General features: G+C 39.8%; 1 protein-coding gene across 4 annotated transcripts in view; it reads right to left on the reverse strand.

Annotated features, from left to right (window-relative positions):
• The window catches only part of AKT3 (AKT serine/threonine kinase 3), a 303,335-nt gene that overhangs the window by 63,034 nt on the left and 228,235 nt on the right, over positions 1 to 12,066 (reverse strand). For all 4 annotated transcript variants that reach the window (XM_032317285.1, XM_032317283.1, XM_032317284.1 and 1 more), the window contains 2 exons: positions 9,040 to 9,162; positions 670 to 798 (listed from right to left, as the gene is read on the reverse strand). In XM_032317285.1, coding sequence (XP_032173176.1) covers positions 670 to 798; positions 9,040 to 9,162 — 252 coding nt within the window. The remainder of the gene's footprint in view (positions 1 to 669; positions 799 to 9,039; positions 9,163 to 12,066) is intronic.

Below are 12,066 nucleotides of genomic sequence, written 5' to 3' on the forward strand. Positions count from 1 at the left end.
AAGTGTGGACACTCACGGACACTGTGAATGTCAATTGTCATTGTTTCTTTATTTCAAAGGAAAATTCAAGATGCCTTAAAAACTGCAAACACTCCTGCAGACGCTGCCCAATTATTTGATTTTAATAAATGAATCAAAATGGGCATCATCAAGAAATAAAATACATGTGGCCAAAAAGTAACTTACTCTACTGAAGTTAGCACTTTGTGCTCATAAAAATTTAATTGCTACATATTCTTGCTCTATAATCCCACGCTAAAGAAGTGAGAGCAAGGTAGATGTGGTTCATGTTGGTAGAACTGAAGCAACAAAACAAGGAGCGAAGGGGAAAAAAGAGAGAAACCAAGAAACAGACTCTTAACTCTAGAAACACACTGATGGTCACCAGAGGGGAGGTGGGTAGGTGGCGGGGTGGGGGGGCGCCGTGGGAGAAACAGGTGATGGGAATTTGTAAAAATCCACTTATCAGAATGAGCACTGAGTAATGTACGGAGATGTTGAATCATTCTATTATACACCTGAAATTGCTGTAACACTGTATGTTAACTGTACAGGAATTAAAATTAAGAAAAAGTAGTAGATAGCACAACGTTTTTTAATGCTAAATGGTTTGCTTTGCAAACCATATGGCCATATTAGTTTTCTCCTACACATGCAAGCATAGCCTACCTCTGGTGCCAGATACTCTGGTGTGCCACAGAATGTCTTCATGGTGGCTGCATCTGTGATCCCTTCTTTGCAAAGTCCAAAATCTGTAATTTTTATGTGGCCATCTTTATCCAGCATCAAATTCTCCAACTGTGTAGTAAGAAAAATGACATAATTTGTTTTATAGTTTTCAAAAATAGGAAAATACTGTTTTGAAAAATTATGGAATGCTGAGTAAGATATTTTGGAAAGAGGACGTAGCTGTAGTTAATAGAACTTGCAGCACTTACAAACCCTATAGCTTCCTAACTCATGTGTAAAAAGAAATATGTTGTATCAAATACTTCACGATGATAAAATTATTGATTTTTAAACCAATGGGAGTAAGAGCCATTATTGTGTAAGCTCTGAGAACTAAAACCTAAATAACTTCAAAGCAAACAGCAATCCTTTTTTTTTTTTTTTTTGCTTAATACATTGTGATCAAAACAATCCCAAAGAGACGAGCATCTTCTTCTAGATATATACAGATGGTTTTCAACAATTGCTCTTGGGAATCTATTGCTATTATAAAATATTCACTTACAGAAATGTTTTTTGGTGGTTGTTGTAAATCAAACCTAAATCTTATTTTGTAAGGTAAGGCGATATCCTCTTTTGAAGATCTTTGTAATAAAGAAATACCAACCCTTTTAAACATAAAAAGAAAAAGAATATCAAAGTCAAACATTCAACAGTTAATGAAAATATATAGCACAAATAATATAAAACTGGAATCTCTTTGAACCCACTAATTCAAAAACACCAAAGAGAATTTTAAAGATTTAACTGAGTGGCAAGATTATTTGCCTCAAGTGAAAATTATAAAAATGTATGAGGGGGGGAAGCAGTTTGTGCAAAATCAGTGCAACTTAAAATAGCAACAATAACTGATCTTCTCCTCCCAATCTGAACCCAAACTTATGGTTATCATCACACGGAGACACACATGAGGTCTAAATTGTGACCTTATAGTCTTATACAGACAAGGCTCCTAAGCTTGTTTGGTCATCTAGGTATAACCTAAAGGTTCACACAAGAAACACATAGACAAGAAACATGTGAAAAATGTATCAGCAGGAGAAATGACAATTCGCTTATTTAAGGAGTGGGGACTTGTTCTCCTTCATGTGATGACATATGACAGCGCTTACCTGAACTCTGAAGTCACTATCAATTTCGAAACAGAACTCCATATAAGGATATAAACATATCAATCATACAAAATGTGATAGTATATTTTGTCACATTATCCAAAGTCTTATACATGAGAAACCAAATATAATTAAGGAAGTCACGGTCACGGAAGGAAACAGGAGAACAGACCTAAGTCCGTGGGGACAGCACTGGCTGACCTAAATGCTCAGAACACGTCTCATGTACTGTAGAAACTTCAGTGAAGCAAGTCTGTCCTTCACAGGTCTTCAGGAAGGTGAAAGAACCCTAAATATATTTTGAAACTTTCAAAAATAGAAGTTCTTTTATTTTACCTAAATTCAGATTATTGTGCATCTTCCTTATGCTCCTCTGCTAACTGGAACTTAAAACTCGAGCCTAATTTGCACAGATGGCAACAGGTCCTGAGTACTGAAACCAGTCAGAAACATCGAGAAAGAGTCTGTCTACTTCCCATTCTTCTGTTCACCACTCCCTGCTTTGGTCTTTTTTTTCTTCAGGCTTCTGGCTTTCCAGCCTTTTTCCTTCTCTCTCAAAAACACCCTCCTCTTCCCTCTCCCATCTTGCCACACTGAGAAGTATATACCAGAGAGTCTGCTGCTTTGGCCGAATGAAAATATCAATGTCCTGCTCTCTTCATTGTTAAAAATATGCACACTCTTTTAATATATGAATATTATCATATATAAAAACAGAACCAAATTCAATTCTTAAAATGCTGAAAGGTCTTTTTAAAAAGTATTTAGTAAACCTCTTTTATTAACACAATACATAAATTCTTATAAAAACTTCAAATAAAACATAGTAGTATTGAAGAGAATACGAAAGTGTGTCTGTAGTCGGTTCCTCTCCTCCGACTCCCGTCCGTGTTGGGAGTATATTCTCTTACTCCTCTCTACATGCATTACGTGCATCGGAGAGTATTCATGGAAACATGAGAGCATTACCATTTCTCTACATTTTGACAAGGCTATTTGGAAGCGAATGGAGACAGAAGTTTTTAAAAAACATTGTTTTTTAATACCAAAAAGTGTGTGTGTTTTTTTAAAAATCCCGAGTTGCACCTTGTTCTCTAGCCTCCTGTATCAATTCTCAGATGCCAGGGGTGGAGGGACAAGGAATGAGCCAAGACTCAGGGTAGGGTTGGAGGAGGAAATACAATGAACGTGACCATGAGTCCCAGTCGGCCCAGAACGAGGCGGTTTCCCAGGACGCAGGACCATGAGTCCCAGTCTGCCCAGAACGAGGCGGTTTCCCGCGGTTTCCCAGGACGCAGGACCATGAGTCCCAGTCTGCCCAGAACGAGGTGGTTTCCCAGGAGGCAGGACCATGAGTCCCAGTCTGCCCAGAACGAGGCGGTTTCCCAGGACGCAGGACTTCAAAGTTCTATAACTGGGAAGTCCGGGGCAAACCAGAACAGGTTGTCATCCTGTTTGTTTTATAAATCAGCTTTTAAAAAAAAACATTACAATAATAAAGGAAGCAATGAGGTCAGACAAAGGGATGACTGTGAGAGGTGGGCTGAGCTAGCACACTGCCTGAGAGCAAAAAGGTCACATAATGAGAGTAAGTCAGAGAACGCATACGACAATTCCAGCTTCGCCCTTACTCCCTGGGAGACCTTGGGCACGCTGTTGATTTCCGTGTGTCTCAAGCTCGTCTATGAAACAGCGCTAAATAACAGTAGCATCTGATGTGGTTGCTTTGAGAATTAGAGATACTGAATGCGGAACTTGACACACTGTACACATTCAATAAGTGTATCGATCATTTAGTCAACGTGAAGAGTTTAATGTTTGAATTACGAGTTATCACAATGGTGTGTGCTCCTCAAGACAACACGGGAAAGTTCAGAAAAAGAACACTTTGATCTGCTCAGTGACACTGTCAATATGCAATAATTTCTACTGAATAAAACAACAAAACATAAATACTTCGTATTTTTGAGCCAGTTTTAAATGGTGTCCACCTTCTCCCATCAATTACTTTGCTCTCTGGACATCCTGAAATGTCATCTTACCAAGCATGACTGACAAATACAACTTATCCATTAAAAAGTATCAACAGTCGTCAGAGACGTATCACTTTACAGAAAGGATTTCCCCAAACCTGGTCTTGGATAAGGACACATCGGGGCAACCAAACATGCAGTCTTGTTAAAAAATAAACAATAATCTGACACAGATGCATAACCAAGTTTCTGCAGAATGTGAAGAACCACCAGGTTCGTGATTAATAAATGTGGAGCTGGTACGGAATCACCTGGAAGTCTTTTCAAAGAAGATCAATGGCTTAGAGCGGATCAGAATCACCTGGAAATCACTTCCTCCATGCATTAAACTCTAAAGGGGATTTAGTCGAACATTCTGTGCCGAGGAGAAATGAAATAATTACAAGCGATCTCTCCTCGGTTCTCTTCCCGCAATCTCGCGGCTCTCCTAGCTTGCGTGGGCTGCGAAGCCCAGGATGCCCTGTGGTGCTGACTGCTCGGGTCCCCTCTGTTTATAAATTCCAAATCCATCTGCTTTTACCTCCAATCAGTCTTCGTTTCCAAGACTGAGGGCAGGCACTATGTCTACGCTCCACGGATGCATCCACAAGCAAAAGCAATGACAACATCAAATAGGAGGTTTGAGAGAAAAAGATTATACATGAAAAACCCAAGTGATGCTTTTGCTGTTTGTCCAGTTAGAGAGGGCTGCGTTCTAACAGTTCATTCTCTGAGGAGAGAGAAACTATTTACCTGTAGCTCACAGAGTTCCCATTCAAAAAAGGCAATGTTTTCCCCCGCAGAAGCAGACAGCCATTATCTGATAGAAAGTCTTAATTCAGTGCATATACAAAAAAAAAATGTAGTAGATTTGGACATCTTTTTTCCCTCTGTGCTTTGTGGACGAGAAATCATAGCAAGAAAGTACTCTGCTCCTTCTTGTTCTTGCTGGTGTGTAGCATAAAACTAAACTCTAAAAATCCTTGCTGTCTTTAATACAGTGCTTCTCAACACTTCCCAGTACAATGAAAAATGAAATTTGTCGGACGTGAGCAGCATCGGCGGACGAGCTGCTTGAGGCCACACCTGGCCGGCCCAGGAGCTCCAAGGCTTGGGGTCCCCTGTAACCCATCTGTGGTACACAGGCTGGGAAGTTTTGCTCGGATGTACGCCAGGCTGGCCAAGTTCTGCACCCTCCCTAATATTCTAATGTAGACGTGTATGCTACTGTCTAGCTACCATAGGCATCTCTTAGGTTTCATTTTATTTAATTGGCTGGCACTGTGATTAAACAGAGGAATAAAAACTGCAGTTCCTAAGGGCTCTGATGGCTGTTGGCGCGGGTATGAACCATCTCCTCCACTCCGTCTTGCGCCCCATTCTGGCACAGTTACACCAAACCTGTTGTGTGGTACCCAGACTGCCTCCGGCCCGAGAATGCAGTCAGGAATCTGTCCTCTGCTCACCGCCTTCTCGGGTTTAGGGCCATCAAAGTGCCAACATGTCATACAAGTTGACCTGCAGGACCTTAACAACCCTGAACTTTAGAGAGTGTGTGGAAATACTGAAGGAAAACATGTCTCCACTTATGATGCCGCCTAGGCTGGAAATGGCTGCTACTGCACAGTGGGGGGACCCCACTTAGGGGGCCAGGCTGCTTAAGAACTAGACTACACATAAGAACGCAGCCCAGTAGTACAGTGTAATTTTAGAGGGTGAAGGGGTTCTTAATAGCACTGGCTTAAGATTTTTATAGAAGAGAGAATCCAGAGTGACAGGTGAGAAGTGGGAGCTGGGCGAGGAGTCCCGAGACTCCGTAGGTAAAGCAAAAATAAATTGGCTTTTGGTTAGACTGCGGGCTTATCTGTGGTGCGTGTGGGGCAGCGGGCCAGCGGATGAAGCCGGGGAAGACTCGCGGCCCATCATTCCGGGCCCACGTGGAGACCAAGAAATTACCTAAATCTATTTGTTGTTTTCTCATGTTAATAATGTAAATGGTTACATTAACCACTAAACTCTCTAAGTAGGTAGAAAATAAGATTAGACGAATCACCAATAGAATGCTGTAGTGATTTATATGCGAGTTTCTGCCCTTTCTTGCCCTGTTACAAACTCCCGGAGAAACTGAATCTTCAAGAACTCCGGTATCCTTTGCAAACACCCCCCATTCAGCCTGTTCTGTACTTGGATGGCGTGGCCTTTGAAAAGAAATCTTTCACCTGCAAAGTAAGAACTAAGCAGAAAGGAAGATTTCGAAATATTTTGCATTGCTGACAGAATCTTAATAGGGATTTCTTCAAATTTTGATGCTCTCATGAACATATACTAGTTTTCCCTAAGTAATCACAAGGGATCTGAGTCCTAAGAGAGAATTTCGTGTTATGGCAAATATTGATGAACTAAGCAAACTTACTTTTAGAAGTGTCACAAAGATCGTAGTAATTTATCTGCTGCCATGAACACCAACTTATTAGGAACTCTGAACTGATAAAATATCTTAAATTAACTTGCAAATGAAGTAAGTCTTGCCCTCCCATGATACATGGGGTGTCAGCAAACAGGTACGGATTTTCTTGGGAGGCACAGCTATGACGGGCTTCGGATGGGTTTGCATTTGAATAAACATGAGCTCATTAGTAAGGAGAGGATCAAGACAAATCTGAGCCTGATAAATTAAACTGGTTCCTAAATCAGTTCTGATGATGCGGTTTTTGATGTATCTGGTGTAAATGTATTGAAAACATCCAATCTCGTATCTTTAGCAGCTTCATTCGACTTTTAGATTTACAAAGATCTCCCAGAGTTCATCTAATGCGTTCTTTCTCCATGAAGATTTCAGCTCTACAAAGGCAGAGGGTGTGTAAGGAGCAGGACGCCGGGCCTGGAGCAAGGATCCGTGGTCCCATAATCTTGCCCAGGTCACCAACCTAGTCCTGGACTTCAGGTAGGACACCTGCTAGCCTTCCGGGTTTCCGTGACCTCACCTGCCGAGTAGGAACAACCGGAAATCTCCGCCCACCTACAGGATCTCACTCTATTACGCATACGCCTGTGTGCTACGGATACCAGTAATACGTGTATAAATCTGAAGGCTTGGCTTTTAACATTACGTGTATTCTTCCCGGTGTGTGTTTTGTGGCTTCTGTCCTCTGTTATATAATTACTTAGACCTGAAGTTAATACTATATTTAATACTATATTTTAATAATGAAGTTAAATACGATATTTTAAAAAAGTAAACTTAAGAGAGCAGAGGCCACCTCACTGTCTAGTGAAGTCAGTGGATATGCATATGGTAACTACATGGTCTGGTATTCATACATACCAAAATTCTGTTTAAGAATCAGAAAGGACACAGCAATGAAACTCTTATTAAATGAACTTTGATATACCAACATGTCCATTCATCTCAGAAGGAATGACTGACAAAGACTACTGACCAAGACCATCCCCATTATATCATTCCTTAATCGATCCTGGTGATCAAATAGGCATTCCTTCCCTTGTTTCTTTAGGTTAACAGTTCCTGCTTCAAGCATTTTGAAAGTCACTGAGTCCCTCCAAATGATTCTCACTTCCTTAAATCGAGAAAACACCCCCCTTTTCGCTACAACTAGAATCCATAAAAGATAACACTTCAGGCAAGGGGAGAGCAGCCTCAGAGAAGAGCTAACTATTTCTAAGTAAGTCTGGAAACGCAACATAACTTGTAAGTTTCATCATGCCATGGAACTACTTTCTTGAAAAAACATCTAGATTTAAGACATGTAAATCATCGGATTACTTGGCCACACAGACCTAAACTACAGGAGCTTAATTCTGTCACATTCCTGGTTATAAAGACTTCAGGTGCACTTTGGCGTTTGGACATCAGCTCATCCCCGATCTGGTGGTTCAGAGCTGCATAGTTCATTTTCCTAAATAGAGTATTTATAGCTTCTTTTAAACTTGAACACATAATATGTCATACAAACATACATACTGTAAATCTCACTGTGATAGTATTTTGTGAGAGGGTTACACCTTAGGGTCATTCACAGCCTAAAGGTACATGACAACAAAACCCTGAGAGAACCAGACAAGTGCTTAGTTAACTTAGGAACCACAGGTGTTTAAAAGGAGTGAGGCAGGAGCAAGGGGTAACTGTGATTTCTTTTAGGGTATGGAGATATATTTTGTACAGATGGGATTTCATAAAAGATTTCTATTTCTCCAAATCATACTTTAAGTGAACTAATATTTACTAAATTAAGCAACTCTGTATCAAATCTTAATAAGTCAAGATTACTGTATGCTTTACTTTTCACAAAAGTACGAGAGTCACATTTGGAATATGTTCAAAACGTGTCATGGTGCACATTTCCTTAACGTGGCCGATCTAAGTCAAAACAGTGTCATGAACTTCACTACGACCTTCTATGAGCTACTCCAGGGCTCAGCAAACTATGGCCCGTGAGCAAAGCTAGCCGACTGCTTCTTTTGGTAAATAAAGTTCTAGCTCAGGCATCTACTGCCCTACAGGAGCGGAGCAGAGGAATTACAGAAGCGACTACGGGCACCCAAGCCTTTCTGGAACTTAAAGAAAGTATGCCAACCCCTGAGCTATTACGAGGGTCTCATTAGGAAGAAACTCAGAGAAGTCAAGTCACTACAGTCCAAAAAACAACATGGTGCTTTTTGAAATGGAAAATGAACGAATCAAAAAGGCTGTATTAAAACGCTCCCGGTATTTAAACCCACCACAAAGTGAAGACCAAAATCAAATTAAATACTTCCCCCCACAAGAAATATCTTACCTATGATAAAAGTTTCTCCATAACACATCACAGGACGGTAGAACGTAATAATGAAAGTTATTTTAGAATGTCCCTGGCAAAGTCACTTGACTCCTAATTGGATGTTTACCATTGCTCGTAAATTTCCAGAAAAATGAGACTGTCATGGGCAGGTCAGAGCCGTCTAGCAGACATTACGGCGCATGTCAAAAACTCAGACATGAAGGACCTATGTCCGTATCAGTGAATGGAATTCCTGTCAAATGCAATGAACTACGTTCTTAAACAGACAGCTTTTTTTTCCCAACTAAATCTGCTTTTCTCCAAACTGTGTAACTTTGTAATTACTTTGTGTTTGTCCCTATAGTCTCTGCAAAAACAAATTTTGATTACTTTTTTTTTTTTTTTTACCTTGAGATCACGGTACACAATCTTTCCGGAATGTAGATAGTCCAAAGCAGAGACAATTTCTGCACCATAGAAACGTGTGCGGTCCTCGGAGAACACCCGCTCTCTCGACAAATGGAAAAACAGCTGCAGGGTAAACAGCAGGGACAGGATTGTAATAATTACTGATTTAGTGGGGGAAATTAACACAAACATAAAACACCTCTCATCACCATATTGTGATGATAGATAGTGTACTCTCAGCGGACACGGAGCACTCTTACACAGCAGCTGGCTTATCTTCTCCAGGTTTCCAAGGGGAGACTGCGAGCTGTTAAATCAGCGTTTTAATCAATATACCAATCTTGTTTAAGGCATTCTGCTTGCTACCCATTTAACCTTCAGTTACTCGAGGAAAAAAGTATGCATCATCAGACTGCATTTTCCCCTCGCTATACTGTTGCTTCACTCTTTCAAGGATGAGGCACTGAGACATGATTAAAATAAATGTACACAACAGAGATGTAATATTTCTACTTAATTATTTGATTTACATTTGATTTCAAAGAAAAGACTGCTGATTTGCCAAAACCGATAGATGGGAGCTTGTTACATTCTACAAGCATCTTGACTTCTTCGGATCTCTAGAAATGTTTTCAAAGTTTGAATCAAGGTTTTTCTACAATGACAAACCATAAGGCTTCAAGTTTTCACTTTCGTAATGGCCAAAAGGACTGAGAAGCTGCTGTTACCTCTCCTTACTTCAGTAATAACCATATCACCAACCTCCCCTCATATAATCATTTAAACCACACGCTCATTCACTTCTCTTCATCACCTACAGGACAGACCACTCCTTGCTCAACAGGCATCTCCTGGGAGCTCAGTGCGGCCACACGCGCAGCTCTGCTTTTAGACGAGCTCCTTATTACGAAACTCCCATCTCATCTCGGTTCAACACCGCTTATGGGGAAGGAGCAGGTTCCCGGCACTATGAATTGATTTTCAATGTACTGTTTCATTGTATTAAGAAATCTGCCAAGAACAATGAAAGATCTTGATGGTGCGGGGCACATGGCTAGATATCACTGTAGGTACTCAGTACACGTCTGTGATTAAAGAAAAGAAGCCATCAGTGTATCCTGGACTATAAAATCAAAAACTAACTACACCTTCACATGGATTATGGACTCTTGGTACTCCAACAAATGTCTAAGAATGATGATTAATGAAGACTTGTTCCTCACACACCAAATCATAATTTAAGCAACATAAAAACAGATTTCTTCTGACAGATTTCTTCCTTTTTTCCACCTCCACTGAAGAGTCTATCATTATTTTAAGATCTATTTTATCCATAACCCACTGTCACAATAAAGATCAGGAGGGAATATGACTTAACAATTGAATTAAAAAAAAAAAAAGACTGGCTTAACATTAATTATAGTAAAACTAAAATACTTGGCAGACAGTCTCTAAACTCTAATGCCTCTTCTATCTTACCATATTTTATCAAATCTAAAATGTTCCTGATTGGAACTCCATCATTTTAAGTTAATACTAAGAAACAAAAAAAGTTGTCAATTCAAGCTATAATAAACCATCAACTATCAAAGGAATTCTGACTGCAGAAATGGTAAATATGTCTTACAAATGATCCAAGATAGTATGCCAAGTATCAAACCAATATGTACAATTACTCAGGGATATCTCAAAATTTATTCATTTTATATAGGCAGATATATTTTCTTTTCTTTTTTTTTTTAAAGATTTTATTTATTTATTTGACAGACAAAGATCACAAGTAGGCAGAGAGGCAGGCAGAGAGAGGGGGAAGCAGACTCCCCACTGAGCAGAGAGCTCGATGTGGGGCTCGATCCCAGGACCCTGAGATCACGACCTGAGCCGAAGGCAGAGGCTTTACCCACTGAGCTACCCAGGCGCCCCGGCAGATATATTTTCTTAATGTATTACCATCCAAATGAGGATGAGAAGTAGAAAGAAGCATGTATCATCAGTAAAGCCATTCTGAAAAATGTCTGGGTCAAAATAACTTCTGCCATGCTTTATTCAAAATACCGCTAACTTGGATGAAGGAACCTCTGTGATCTCTATGTAGGATTTATGGCAATCCTCTAATGGGATGAAAATATTGTTTAGATTTCTAAATATTTCAAAAATAATGTCAATCTTACTACTTACTTATCTACAGTATAAAAGATATAGATCCTCCCTAAATCAATATAATACATGCAGGCTTCTAGATCTTTATTTGGACCATATTCTTCAATTTGTCTCCCAGCCAAATTTCTATATAAATAACAGCTTAAAAAAATGATGCTTAAGGAGAAGGACCTTATTTCTCAATCTGCTGTCCTCTCATGTCTACCCTTGTTACCTTATGGAACTAATTCTTGCTAAGATTAGCCAAGGATCTACCTCTTAATTGCCAGATCCAATGATCTATGTATAGTCTGCCCTTCTTCCTGGTCTGGACCTGAGGACGTTGGCTGTTGGCTTCCTCCTTGAACATGTTCCTTGGCTTTGGTGATACATCTCTCTCCTGATTTTCTACCTAAATCTCTGGTATTCCGTCTCAGTTTCTACGTTGGCTTTGAATCAACTTTCCATTTAGTGAGTATTAATTATTTTAAAGTCACTGTGTTGGGCACTAGTTAGAGAAAAAGATGGCATACAGATGTAGAGAAATCAAATAAAGTAAAAAAAGACTAAAACACAAGGGGAAAGGGGAAAAGGACACAGAGAATTAAAATGAGAGGAATACAAATGAATACAGTTCATGAAAACATGCCATCTTACAATAATCAATGAGAGCAAGATAAAAAACATAAAGAGACAATTTAGCATATCCAGAAAGAGCACTGTCACCGAAAGGGTTCGGAGATGAGCATCTTCATACACTGGTAGCTGGGGTGTAAGCAGAGAGCAACTCTTCACAGGGCAACTGGCAATAGATACTAAGATAATTTTTAAAGTACCATAGTTCCTTCTTTAGAAATTTCCTTTTAAAATGGGAAATGCAGAAGTCTT

This window comes from Mustela erminea, chromosome 17, assembly GCF_009829155.1.
Source record: "Mustela erminea isolate mMusErm1 chromosome 17, mMusErm1.Pri, whole genome shotgun sequence".
Lineage (NCBI taxonomy): Eukaryota > Metazoa > Chordata > Mammalia > Carnivora > Mustelidae > Mustela > Mustela erminea.